Genomic DNA, 15015 nt, shown 5'->3' on the forward strand with positions numbered 1-15015 from the left:
TAGATCAAAGGTCTGTTTCCATGCTGTATGACTCTATGACTTTATAATTGATAGCTCCGGCAAATGGGATTAGCAGCATGGGGAATTGGGGTGGCAAAACTGAGAGAATGCATGAGTTCCAAATCTCTCAATAAAGCTTTAAAGAGAACTCATAATACCACCCATTGACGACGTTTTGTCATAACCTGCCGAGACACAGGTCTTTTGTACCAAGATGTGAACAGTGATCAATGGCATGTGAAGCCGGATTCACTTCTAGCTACATTCAGGATACCACTTATTGAGTCATAGAATTGTCCAACACAGAAACAGACCCTTCAGTCCAACTAGTCCATGCCGACCAGGTTTCCCAAACTAAGATCATCCCATTTACTGACATTTGGCCCAAATCCCTTTAAATCTTTCCTAGTCATGTGCATGTCCAAATGTATTTAAAATGTTGTAACTGTAACTGCATCTATCTTTCTTTGGCAGTTTATTCAACAAATGAACCATCCTCTATTCCTCAGGTCACTTTCAAATCTATCTTTTCTCACTTAAAATTATGCTGTCTCGTTTCCGACTCCCCTACTATGGGGGAAAAAAACCTTTGCTTTTCACCTTATCTATGCCCCTCACAATTTTATAAGCCTCTGTAAGGTCACCCCTCAACCACCTCCTTTCCAGGGGAAAAAGCCCCAGCCTATTCAGCCTGTCCTTATAATTCAAACCTCTAGTCCCAATAACATCCATGTAAATCTTTTCTCTGCGCTTCCCAATTTAATAATAGCCTGTATGTTTGGGGGATAAAGATGTTTTGCACATCATCTGGCACTTCCATAGCTCTGGATGAGTGAAATGCAGGAGGCATGAGATAGTGATCCTCCCGGAGTGGAAGCTACTCTGGATGATCTGAGGACATGGGGATGCAATGGAAGAAGCCAATGCTGACCGTGACCTGAATTCAGTGCAACTTCTAGAGAGATTTCACAAGATGCACCTGAAGTTGAGCAAGAAGAGATGCAATTAAAGATGTCTGGAATCAATTGTAGAGATTGGGCACTGACAACAAAGACTTCCAGATTACAATGTGCCAAGAGCTGTATTACACATGCAGCGACCAGCAAATGTGAATGTAATGATATATTTGTTGGATTCATGAGCTCCTGAACAAAAGTCTTGTCTAAATTATGATCAGGGGATGAACCTTCTTGCATGCTTGCGATTAAGGATGTGCAGTGGCATTGGAGCAGAGAGCAGGAAGCAACTTGAACTAAAACTCTAATAACGATGACACCAATGCTGAGATAAGCAGTTACGTCACCTGTAGTGTGATAGCAATAAGGCAGGACTTGGAATGACCCTTGGACAGCAAACTGACCAGTGCCTCACTCAGATTGTGCGTGTGTGTGTACCTGGCACTCTGTCACATGAGGTTACAGTGAAGTATAACCACAGAATACTTCAAAGCACCTTTCTCAAACCACTCGTCTCTGTTCTAAAAGTGATGTGCATGTCAGAGAAGCTAATTGTAGATGTGCTGTTGAGAGCAGTACTCCCAATGACAAAAGTTGAGGTTCCTAAGGCAGAATGAGTAATCTTCCAGATTCAAACAGAAGAAGTCTCTGAATCTGAAAAACAAACAAACTACACAGGAAGATGCAACAATTCAAGTACTGAACCAAATGGTAATGAATGGACAACCTAAAACCACTGAGGACACACATTGCTAAATGAGTATATTGAGTGCACAGAGATCGACTGATAGCCTAATGTAGTATCTTGTTGAAGAAAAATAGAATCACAATTCGTAAGGAGATGAGAAAAGAGATGCTGAAGCATATCCATACAAGCCATCAATAAATTGTGTCCAATCTAGAGAAGACAGTGCTACTGGCCAAACATGAGTGGTGACATTAAGCACCATGTAAGTCAGTGCACTGCTTGTAACAAGTATTTGGATAAATGCATTTGTCAGGAGATTGTACATTTGTGACTTGCCGTAGCCATATAATTTCTGTTGCTTTCACTTTAGATGGAGTACTCATTAAACATGAAGCATGAAACAAAACTCTACTATAAAACTGCCCTGCATCATTCCAAAATCATTGCATCTTCACTTAGCTATGATGCCCAGAACTGAATGGAGCCCTCAAGATGGGGTATGACAAGTCTGTATACAACTGGAAGGATATACCTTCTACCCCTTGTATTCCTAGAGATAAAACCCAAATTCCTTCAGCATCAGAAAGCAAATGACTGTGACGCTAGAAAGACAAAGAGTGGTGGAGAAACTCAGCAGCTCTGGCTCTGTCCGCAGAGAGAGCAACAGACCTAACGTTTCAATTTCGTATGACTGTACTTTGGAACTCTTCATTTCAGTTTTGAAGAAGTGTCATGCTAGACCCGAAACGTTACTTCTGTTTCTCTCCACAGTTGTGACCAGAACTGCTGAGTTCTTCCAGCAATTCCTGTTTTGATTTCTTTAGTATTCTCAGTTATATTTTGTAACCATAGCTTTGTGAGATTTGCAAATGAATATTTCCATCTCTTTGATTCTCTATTATTCCTAGTTTCTTAAGTTTAGAAAGGATGGCCTCATTTAACTTGCTTGGCTCCAAAGTGAAGATTTTGTGACAGTCTTGAACATGCCTTTAATCTTAATATATCCACTATGCGTTCCTGTTCTCAACCTCAATACCTACCGAATCTCCCAGCAACACTCACCATATCTGTAAATTTGGTTTTATTTGTAGATTGTAAATTGTTAATATAGTTCTGTGTATCTTCATCCACATTAAGTGTTACAAAAAAAAATTAAGACTGTACAGATTCATGGGAACACTAGTATTTAAATCCTCCCAGAACAGGCCTTTGTTCCTCCTCTTTCTTTACTACCTTTCAATCAATTTCCAATGCATGTCATAAGGTAATTCTGTATCATTTCACAGTTGGTCAAAAATTAGAGAAGTGTTTTAGGAGAGAAGGGTGTCTTTAATTAATTGTGCCTGTGCTGGTATTAACTCTGCAAATTTGATGATCCACTGTCGTCCCAAATTTTCAGCCCTATTCCATGTGTAACATCTTTGCAGATGCATACCCAGTTCTATTTCAAAGATATTCTATCTCAATAGCTGCATCTGATAAAGCATTGCATAGCCTGCTAATCTTCAGAATGAAAACACATCTTTTACCTCTGCGCTGCTCTGATATTTATCTGAGTATTCCTGTCAGCTATCCAGTAAGAAGGACCTCTCTCTAATTATTCTCAACTCCATTTATGATTTTGAAAGCCTCTATTGTGTTGCATGCCGACCACTTGACCTTTTTTTTTCCCCAGTGAAAAGATTCCACTTTTGCCAACCTTTGGAACTATAACTCCCCTTATCTGCTTTCATTCTGATAAATTCTCTTTGACCCTGGAATTACAGAACACAGCTCTGTTGGCTTTTACAAACTGAATTCATTTCCTTGCGTTTCTATTTAATGTATGCACTTAACCCTGAATTGTTGTTTTTTTTCATGGTTTTTTTTAAACTACCCTACCAGCTTGCAGACCCTTTGGGTTCCACTGTCCCTTCATTTCCTCTATTCTCTTTTGTGTATTCCCAGCCTCTCTGTACTTTGCTTCTTTATTATATTGCTTTCTGTTCTAATCCCTTTGTTTATCCATGGAATTCTATTTATTGACAATCCACTCTTTGCTCATAAGTATTTGAGATGCACCCATCCTATTATGAAATTTTGACCCCTGCTTGTTTGCTGTTCCTTCTAGTCAATTATTTGGATTGGTTACTCTTTCATCTCACTGCAATGAGCTAATTTTCAATTTAACAGAAATATCTTGAATTCACTGATAATGGGAACTGCAGATGCTGGAGAATCCAAGATAATAAAATGTGAGGCTGGATGAACACAGCAGGTCAAGCAGCATCTCAGGAGCACAAAAGCCGATGTTTCGGGCCTAGACCCTTCATCAGAGAGGGGGATGGGGTGAGGGTTCTGGAATAAATAGGGAGAGAGGGGGAGGTGGACCGAAGATGGAGAGAAAAGAAGATAGGTGGAGAGGAGAGTATAGGTGGGGAGGTAGGGAGGGGATAGGTCAGTCCAGGGAAGACGGACAGGTCAAGGAGGTGGGATGAGGTTGGTAGGTAGGAGATGAAGGTGCGGCTTGGGGTGGGAGGAAGGGATGGGTGAGAGGAAGAACAGGTTAGGGAGGCAGAGACTCCCTTGCTCGCTCCACACTGCCCTCCAACCCCACCACACCCGGCACCTTCCCCTGCAACCACAGGAAATGCTACACTTGCCCCCACACCTCCTCCCTCACCCCTATCCCAGGCCCCAAGATGACTTTCCACATTAAGCAGAGGTTCACCTGCACATCTGCCAATGTGGTATACTGCATCTACTGTACCCAGTGTGGCTTCCTCTACATTGGGGAAACCAAGCGGAGGCTTGGGGACCGCTTTGCAGAACACCTCAGCTCGGTTCGCAATAAACATCTGCACCTCCCAGTCGCAAACCATTTCCACTCCCCCTCCCATTCTTGAGATGACATGGGCCTCCTGCAGTGCCACAATGATGCCACCCGAAGGCTGCAGGAACAGCAACTCATATTCCGCTTGGGAACCCTGCAGCCCAATGGTATCAATGTGGACTTCACAAGCTTCAAAATCTCCCCTTCCCCCACCGCATCCCAAAACCAGCCCAGTTCGTCCCCTCCCCCCACTGCACCACACAACCAGCCCAGCTCTTCCCCTCCACCCACTGCATCCCAAAACCAGTCCAACCTGTCTCTGCCTCCCTAACCTGTTCTTCCTCTCACCCATCCCTTCCTCCCACCCCAAGCCGCACCTCCATCTCCTACCTACCAACCTCATCCCACCCCCTTGACCTGTCCGTCTTCCCTGGACTGACCTATCCCCTCCCTACCTCCCCACCTATACTCTCCTCTCCACCTATCTTCTTTTCTCTCCATCTTCGGTCTGCCTCCCCCTCTCTCCCTATTTATTCCAGAACCCTCTCCCCATCCCCCTCTCTGATGAAGGGTCTAGGCCCGAAACATCGGTTTTTGTGCTCCTGAGATGCTGCTTGACCTGCTGTGTTCATCCAGCCTCACATTTTATTGTCTTGGATTCACTTTCCTTTTATGTATTTCTAATGAATCTAATTTTCCAGTCCTCACTGTTTACCTATTAGTCTCTTGCACATCCTACTTTGTTATTCATTACCAGATTTAACATAGCTCAGATTAAAGTAATAATCTTGAATGCAATTTGGAGACCCTGCTCACTTTGACCTTAAAATGTGCTCCTAAAACAACAACACGTCCTTTGTTATTTGTTCAATCTACCCAGATGGACTCAGGCTGGGCAGCACTGATAATTTAAAGAATCCTTTTCAGCAGCTGTACTAGCCAGGCTGTTACGTCAGGCTTTCAGCTTCTCCCCCTCTCTCTCTCTCTCGCTCGAAAATTATCCTGTGACAAATTAACTTCACTCTTTGGCTTCAGTCCAAGATTCCACCAACATTAGAACATCATATCCCCCATTCTAATTTGTGCTTCTAGTTTTGTGCTTTTGTTTCTACCAATATTTCCATCCATATATAACCATTAGAGTACTCCATGCGTCCGTTCTCCTCCCTATTCATGATTGTCCTTTGGATGGTATGGTGGTTCACAGGTGCTGCCTCACCATGCCAGGGACCCGGGTTTGATTCCTCCCTCAAGTGACTGTCTGTATGGAGTTTGCACATTTGCCCTGTATCAGTGTGGGTTTCTTCTGGGTGTTCAGTTTTGCTCCCACATTTCAAAGATATGCAGACTGGGTGGATTTGCCATGGGAAATGCAGACTTACAGGGATTGAGTTCGGGGCTGGGTGGTGGGTCTGGGTGAGATACTCTTCAGAGAGTCAGTGTGGCCTCAATGGGCCAGATGGCCTGTTTCACACTGTAGCAATTCAATGATTCTCAACCCTTACCTTCAGGCCCAAGTTTCAATTCTCCTAACATAGCCTTGAGTTGACTGTTTCAGGCAGTTTTACCCTTTCACTGTTCTCAATCTTGAAAGCTCCCACAAAAATTCACCATACACACATGGAATCTGCCCCCTTTAACCATTAACCCGGGTCAAATGTATCCACAGATTTGAAATTGTTGCTCAGTCTCTGTTCTTTAGGATAAAGATCAGTCTGGTTTTGAACCAGACAATCAGCTTTGGGATTGATGAAATTATCCTGTGACTTTGGGATAAAGTGGACATGTAATTTTCACTTTCAGTTGCCAAATCTAATAAACATTGTAGATATGGATAATCAGATTAGTTTTGCATTCACTTGTGTGAATGAATGTGTTTTTCACTTAGGTATGTTGCTTTTGAAGCAACATTATCATGTGCTTAATAGTTGGACTGAACTGAAAGCTGCAACAAGGATTGTGAAAGAAAAGTATTTTTCTCACTTGAGCGTCACAATCTGGTATAGCATCATTTCCCACATTCAGCACCACTGAAGGTAAAGGACAAAAACATTATACTGACCCAATTCAAAGTTCTGCTAAGGGTACCCAAGGACTGAAAATCTTATAAAGTAAATGTATTTGAAACTTTGTTGAAATGTTTTGTAAACCTGTGCTACACTTGACATGCGAATCTTGCTTTTTCACACTGATAGTACCAACCATCAGATGAATCTTGAATGCTGATATTGTGAAGGATACACTGGTATAATGCTGATGTGGATAGTCCCATGTGATTTGCTTGCTGTTAATATTTGCTTTTGCCAATGAGCAGATGGGATATGCCAATCCAGAGCAAACTGCAGCAGGACTTCATACCCGCCTGTACAGTCGAGCTTTTATTGTGGCAGACCCTAGCAGTTCAAAGAGAGTGGTGTTTGTCACGGCTGACATTGGAATGGTATCTCAGAAGCTCAGGTTAGAGGTAAGCACTCATGTACCTGTCCTGATTGACATCTTGTGCTTTCTTCCTATTGATTCAGATGGCCTAAATAGCAGCCATTAAACCACTGTAGAAGCCCCAGGCAAACAAAAGTATGCAAACTGTTGAATTGTTTCATTTCCATTGCCAGGAGGAGCAAAAATAACGTTCACAGGTTGCAGCTGCTGATCTGAGTGGTGTCTGCAAATCACCTCTCTAATACAGTTTAGGCTCCAGATTGCTGCCTATTTTGAGCTAGAAACTGAAATGAGTTGAATCTCTGCTTCATTGTTTTTTTTCCCCATTTGCAGGTCTGACTGTGTTTTCTTTGTTATCTTCACAGGAGGCAAGAATGTGTTCAGGATTTACTTATGCTGTAAAGGCTTCATGCATTTTCATCTTGCTGAGAAGGCAGAACAATCTGTTTAATCTCTTTATTGTATTAAATGATGCTAAGTTTGGATAACACTCTGAATTTCCAAAAGTGTCCCAGAATTTCTTTCTCTTTCTTCCCATAGCTATTGTTGACCTTTATTGGGTGGGCGGTATGAAAGTACACTTTACCTTCTTACAGCTTTGAATGTTGAAAGCAGGGAGCAGAATATTTTCTCCAATCTGCTGTAATCAAAGAACAATGATGCATTGTGGATTTACACCTCATTTGAAATGTTCCATGCTTGTTAATATATGTACCAGCTATCCACCTGCATTTCTTTTGTTTGTATTACAAAAAGCAAAGTCAGTGATGAGCCTGACATTGCCTATGGATAAATTATAGGAATCTCGAAATGAATATGATGTTAATGCTTAATAACTTCACTTCCAAAAAAGAATATCTAGCTTCTGTATATTCTTAATATACCTTTATGTTCAAGACTATATCACCAATATGTTGATCACGATAATATAGTTTCTTAAAACAAATACTGTTACATGTGTCTACTTTAGGTTCTAAAAAGACTTAAGAGCAAATACGGAGATGTCTACAGGCAAGACAATGTTGTCTTGAGTGGGACTCATACCCACTCTGGCCCTGCAGGTTACTTCCAGTACACACTCTGTCTGATCACAAGCAAAGGTTACATCAAGCCATCCATCAATGCCTTAATTAATGGCATAATAAAGGTTAGACATTCTGCTCTCTGTACGATAGTGGTTATGTGTTTGAATGTAATATTTTGTACAGTTACTACATTAGCCATTGGATATTGATGAATTAAGTAAAATGTGGATCAGATGCATAGAAGGGCAAATCCCCCTTGGCATTGCTCGCTGATAGAGGAAAAACATTCTAACACTCATCACAGTCAATAGATCACTTTGGAAATGCTGCCACTATCAGTAATGCAGCTATCGCGCACAGCAGAACAGGAAACACATAAATCAGATATAATTTTTTTTGAGCAAAGATTATGGACCAAAATATGCCAAGACATCCCCTTCTTGGTGTCAAGTACTGCTGCAGATCTTTTTCATTCATCTGAGCAGATTGAGAGATTGACAGCTCATCAAAATGTTGGCCCCTCAGAAATTGTACACTCTGTCATTGAAGTGTTTGCCTAGATGATATGAACAGGTTGGCTCCATAATTGGAGCATCTAAATTTCTGGTCTGAGCCAGTGTCAGATGGCCTCGAAAATAAGAGAGTGGGTCACTCTATGAACCAGTGTCTGCTCCCAAAGAAGGCAGCATTCAAATCTTATGCTTCCCTCAGTGATGATTAACTTTCATACAAACTCCTGTAACTCCCCAATTGCTCGATCCTTCAAAGGAAATTTAACAACTATTCATTGGCACTTGGAAGCAATTCGCAACTTGTAGTTCAGGTGATTTATTGCCTTATGTTGATGGCATTTAAGCCAGTCAAATATAAAGGCAGCCAAATAGTTTTCACATGTCCCTGCTTCCCAAATTTGATGCTCTGCCTAAGTGCAATCAGTGCGTTTCAGATTTCCGTACTATTCTGGATGTGTATTTGGCTGTAATTATATCAGAAAATTAATGTTCAGTGCCTCATTTGGACTTAATCAGATACAGCTCTGAATAGCATCATTACAATTGAAAAGGTTTCTAATGATCTCATTTAATGATATATCACTCAAGAAAGATGATCTTTTTCTTCAAATAACTCTGGTTACCATTTGGAGTTTTAACTCCAGGTATTTTTTTCAATGAGCTCTTGCTCTCTTTCAGCCTGTATAGGTCTTTTCTTGGCTCAATACCAAGGTAAGAGATCAAGGTTCAAACAGGAAGTCCTTATTACTTCACTTCCTGTCACTTTATGACTATATCATATGCCGTCACTTGTTCTGCCTCTGAAGGCTATAAACTTATTGATTCTCTGAAAGGTTATAAACTGACGAGCTAATGTAGCAGCCCTTAAACACATAAGTAAACCGTTCACATTATACTTATAATTCTTACTCATCAGAAAATAATGGTCACATTTGTCACATTAGACTCATGTATAATTTGATCTGGGTCCATGCCATTTAGGAGTCAGCATGGGTCAGTCAGGAGCACACTTGCCTCTGAGTCCAATGGTGCTGGATACAATTCCACTGCAAAGACTTGAGCACGTAACCAAGACTTCAGTTTAGAAGGGATGCTGTGCATTTTGAGATGCTACCTTCCAGATGAAGAGTGAAATGGAGGACCTGTTTACTTCCTTTGGTGAAAGATCCCACAGCAGAATTCAACTGTGTTCCCTGGTATTCCATATTTAACCCTGAGACAGCATCACAAAAGCAAATTAAAAACAGAATAACAGAGCATTGCCTTATTATTGTGTTCAAGTGGTTGCCATGTTTCCTGCATTTCAATAATGTCGATTCTTCAAAAGTGCTTAACTGGCCACAAAATGCTTCAGAACATCTTGAAGTAATGGGAGCTTGAGAGAAGGGTATATTTTATTTTCTCTCTCTCCTCCTCACTTTCCTCTCTCTCCCTCCAAAGGGACGACAGACAAGAGGAAATTTAAATATATCTGATCAAGAGATTTGGGATAGTTTACATTTAAAATGACATTTAACCATGAATGTGGTACAGATAGGAATCTGATCAATGGGTTTAAGTGGTTTCTGTATTGAATAACATAGCCATGACTGAGTTACCCACTCCAGTGCAATCAATGAGTTTGGGTTGGTTTAAGTATTGAATAACATGAGGGAAATATTCAAAGGTTTATTTATAGAATAACAAATAACTGGGAGATAGTTGCAGACTCATCTAATTGGTTTGGTGTGGTTTATGTATAGAACAACAGATGCATGGAATCTGATTGGGTTCAGAATAGCTTATGTATAGAATACTAGATAACTGAGAGTGAGGCTGGAATGTGATCAGGGGTTTGGGGTGGTATATGTATATAATGACATCAAAGGTAGGAGAAAAGGGGGGTGGTGGAGGGTTCCTTTTCAGACTGGAGGCCTGTGAGCAGTGGTGTACCACAAGGATTGGTACTGGGTCCACTGCTTTTGGTCATCAATATATACGATTTGGATGTGTAAATAGTAGGTATGGTTACTAAGTTTGCAGATGACATGAAAATTGGAGGTGTTGCAGGCAGCAAAGAAGGTTATCTCAGAACAATGGGATCTTGATTAGATGGGAAATGGGAGAGCAGTGGCAGATGGCTTTTAATTTAGATAAATTAATATTGTCAACATACTGGGGGTAATCATTGACCAGAAACTCACCTGGACTCACCACGTAAACACAGTGGCTACAAGAGCAGGTCAGAAACTAGGAATACAGCAGCGAGTAACTCACTTCCTGACTTCTCAAAGCCTGTCCACCATCTACAAGGCACAAGTCAGGAGTGTGACTGAATACTTGCCTTGATGAGGGCAGCCCCAAAAAAATTGAAGCTTGACTCCATCCAGTACAAAGCAGCCCACTTGATTGGCACCACATCCACAAGCATTCATTTCCTCCACTGCTGCCGCTCAATAGTGGTGGCACTATGTACAAGATGCACTGCAGAAATTCACCAAAGATCTTCAGACAGCACCTTCCAAACCAACAGCCTCATTCATCTAGAAGGACAAGGCCAGCAGACATGCAGGAACACCACCGCCTCCAAGTTCCTCTCCAAGTCACCCACCATCCTAACTTGGAAATATATTGCCGTTCTTTCACTGTTGTTGGGTCAAAGTCCTGGATTTCTCTCCCTAATAGCACTGTGGGCCAACCCACAGCAGGGGGTCTGCAGCATCTCAAGAAGTCAGTTCACTACCACCTTCTGAAGGGCACCTAGGGATGGGAAGGAAATGCTGGCCAGCCAGCGACTCCCACATCCCATAACTGATAGAAAAAGAATGTGAGATGTTGCATTTTGGAAAGACAAATCAGAGCAGGACGTGTACACTTAATGTTAAGGTCCTGGGGAGTATTGCTGAACAAAGAGACCTTGGAGTGCAGCTTCATAGTTCCTTGAAAGTGGAGTTGCAGGTTGATAGGGTAATAAGGAAGGCATTTGGTATGCTTGACCTTATTGGCCAATGCATTGAGTCTAGGGTATAGGAGGTCAAGTTGTGGCTGTACAGGACATTGGCTTGGCTACTACTGGAACACTGCATGCAGTTCTGGTCTCCCTGCTAGAGGAAGGATGTTGTGAAACTTGAAAGGGTTCAGAAAAGATTTACAAAGATGTTGCCTAGGTTGGGTTTGAGCCATAGGGGGCGGCTGAATAGACTGGAGCTATTTTCCGTGGACCATCAGGGGCTGAGGTGTGACCTTATATAGGTTTATACAATCATGAGGGGCATGGATAGGGTAAATAGGCAAGGTTTTTCCCTAGAGAAGGGTAGTCCAAAACTAGAGGACATAGGTTTAAGGTGAGAAGGCAAAGATATAGAAGGGACTGCATGGGCAACTTTTTTACACAGATGGTGCTGTGTGTACAGAAGGAGCTACCAGAGGAAGTGTTGGAGGCTGGTACAATTACAACATGTAAAAGACATCTGGATGGGTGTATGAATAGGGAGGGTTTAGAGCGATATGGGCCAAGTGCTGGAAAATAGCACTAGATTTATGCAGGATATTTGGTAGTGGTGGCTGAGTTGGACCGAAGGGTCTGTTCCCATGCTGTATATCTCTGTGACTCTATAAGAAACATAATGTCAATCAATTGTATAGAAAGGTATAACATACAAAATGCCTACATTGGGTTGAATGGCTTAACCTCTTTGTACATTTGTCCAAAGTAAAGTAACAATCTCTGTATCTATTGTATTAATTTAAGTTGGACCATTTTCTGAAAGTGTGGCTTTTTTTAAACCCTATGAGTTGCCATGTCACTCAATGAGCATGATGCCTCATAGACATAGTGTCTCTCATGCCAATTAGCTTCTGGGTAGTTTATGACAGCAACCATCTTTGCTTCATCTTTTAGTTAAGAATGTAACGTTTCTGAGATGAAATTTCCACAAAATATAGTGTAACTTAATATATTTTCAATAAAAATTTTCCTTAATTACCCACGGCTCTCATTGCTCAGATAAATGATGATGGAAGTAAATTGGAAAATGTGCTTCTCAGATAATGGAAATCTTATTGCTTTTGTTTGATTTTATGCTAAATGAAGAAAGCTAATTGAGTCTAAAAACCATTTCCTGCTCTTAGTCAATTGTGTGTACTATAATGCAAAACCAAATTACTTTAGATATAAAATTACAGTCGTTTTTCTTTACAAAAGATGTTTTAAGAAACTTAGTCCCAATGGATGAAATTGTATGGAATCAAGTTAGTTTTAGAAAGTGGAATATCTCCAAATATGAATTTCTTCCTCCCTCTGATATTTATTTCTGTCAAGATAACTTGCTAACAGAGAGAGCTTGATTGTTGATTCACTGACACCTCTCTCCTTCCAGTCAGATGCAACTGAGGTGTATGAGAATAACTTGGAACAAATTGCTCTTTGATTTTCATTACTGCTCACTTGGAAGGATTTTAAACACCTCTTGATGCCTCTCCAAAATTAAAATGTTCATTTGGGGATCACAGGAACAAATGTTGTTTTTGAATGCAGTGAACATCCTTTTTAAAATGTTAGATGTTTGTCTCAAATGATATGGTTAGACCAATGTGGATCTTTGCTGCATTAATATGCTTGATATCTGTCTTTTTCAATTCCTGTTTCTTCAGAGCATCGATATTGCACACAACAACATGAAAGCAGGAAGAATATTTTTAAATAAGGGAGAAGTGGAAGGCAGCAACATAAACAGGAGTCCCTATTCTTACTTGCAGAATCCACAAGGGGAACGAGCCAGGTACCCAATGGAAATAAGAGCCAACTGAATAGTTTATAGGCTTACAACTAATCACCAAGTCTATATCTGAAATGAAAGCAAGGCAAATAGTGTAGCCATAGCAATAGCAACGCCAGGTCAATTAGTAAATAGTGCTTGAGATTGTTATTCGGTTATCCATTAAACTGGCCAACAGATTTTTTGTTGATATGGAATTCCATAAACATTGCAAGTCATTAAATTTGGAAGGACAAGTTGAAAACACAGTTAATAAAGCATACAGTATTCAAGGCTTTATGTATAGAAGCAGAAAGTGATACAGAGTGATACAGTGATACAGAGGAAACAGACCCTTTGGTGCACTCATCCATGCCATCCAAGTTTTCCAAACTAAACTAGTCCCGTACATGGATAAGAGGTAACGTTGAAGTTGTACTAGACGCTGCTTAAACCTCAGCTGGAGCATTACATCTTCAGCTGCATTTAAGGAATTTCGTGAAGGCACTAGAGACAGTGCAGAAGAGAATGCTTTCAGGAGGAGAAATTTCAGTAATGGAGGTGGATTAGAGAAGTTGATACTGTGTACCTTGTGGAAAAGAGGGCAGCTGATAGATATATTCAAAATCATGCACAGTCTAGGTAGACTAAACAGGAAGAAGTGTTCCCACTTGTGAGAGGATCAAGAATGAGAAGGTAAAGCTATGAAGTAATTAGCAAAAGAAGCAAACGTATGCAAGCAAAATGCTTTTCATAAAACAAATTGCTAGGGTCTACCTGAGACTGTTATGGAAGCAAGTACAATCAAGGCATTCAAAAGATTCAAATTAAGTGATTATTTGAAAATGAATAACTTGTAGGGTTATGTGGAGAAGGCAGAACAATAGCATTAAATGAGCTGTTCATTTGGAAAGTTGATGCAGGGAATGGACCAAGTCATTTCCTGCACTGTAATTATTCTGTAATCCTATTAATTATTTGGCAATTACGCTGTGAAGATCATAAGATGTGAGAGCAGAAGTAGATCAGTCAGCCCATCAAGGCTCTTCTGCCATTCAATGAGATTGTGTTAATATCAACAAGACTTCTAAGGCGTACTGCATTTGAGAATTCCAGAGATTCACTACCCTTTGAGAGAGAAAAGTCTGGTCCATCCTTGCTTTAAATGGGTGACCCATCACTCTGTGATTATGCCCTCTGTTCCCAGACTCTCCCGCAATGGGACCCAACCTCTCAGCATTTATTCTATCAAGCTTCCTAACAATCATTTATATTTCAATAAGGTTCATTCTTGTTCTTTTAAACTCCAATGAATACAGATTTCAACACACTCAAACTCTGCTGAAGAAAAAAATTTGCCCATGCCCAAGATCAGCCTAGAGAACCTTCTCTGGACTGTCTCCAATGCCAATATATTTTTCCTTCATTAAGGAGACAAAAGCTGTATTTTAGGTATGGACTGACTAGTACTTGTGCAGTTTTAGTAAGATTTCCCTATTTTGTGCTCCATTCCCGTTGAAATAAACGTTGTTAAAGTCCTTATTACTCATGGAATTTGATGCTCAGGCTCTTGTGATTGGCACATGAAAACTCCCAAATCTCTCTGTTCTGCAGATTTCTGCAGTCTTGCTCCATTTAAATAATACTTACTTTCATGGTTTTAAAATGTATAGGGTCTTTAAAAAAATGTTGGTACAAGAGCAAAATTCATACCTACAACTGAATACATCAAATCATTTTTCCTTGTGTTTTGAGTCGTTTCTTCCTTCCGTGGTCCCATTGCCTATCACTGCCATTGCTGAAGCCACAGACCACAGCACCATCTAGTGAGTAGCTGTTACACATTC

At 40.8% G+C, this 15015-nt stretch overlaps 1 protein-coding gene across 3 annotated transcripts in view; it reads left to right on the forward strand.

Annotated features, from left to right (window-relative positions):
* asah2 (N-acylsphingosine amidohydrolase 2) overlaps nucleotides 1-15015 on the forward strand; it is an 84668-nt gene that overhangs the window by 13242 nt on the left and 56411 nt on the right. For 2 of the 3 annotated variants that reach the window (XM_048551280.1, XM_048551281.1), the window contains exons 4-6: nucleotides 6771-6920; nucleotides 7866-8042; nucleotides 13065-13192. In XM_048551280.1, coding sequence (XP_048407237.1) covers nucleotides 6771-6920; nucleotides 7866-8042; nucleotides 13065-13192 — 455 coding nt within the window. Of the gene's footprint in view, nucleotides 1-6432; nucleotides 6493-6770; nucleotides 6921-7865; nucleotides 8043-13064; nucleotides 13193-15015 lie in introns of those variants that run through there. The other variant, XM_048551282.1, reaches the window with a different exon arrangement.

The sequence above is a fragment of the Stegostoma tigrinum genome, chromosome 20, assembly GCF_030684315.1.
Source record: "Stegostoma tigrinum isolate sSteTig4 chromosome 20, sSteTig4.hap1, whole genome shotgun sequence".
In the NCBI taxonomy this organism is placed as follows: Eukaryota; Metazoa; Chordata; class Chondrichthyes; order Orectolobiformes; family Stegostomatidae; genus Stegostoma; species Stegostoma tigrinum.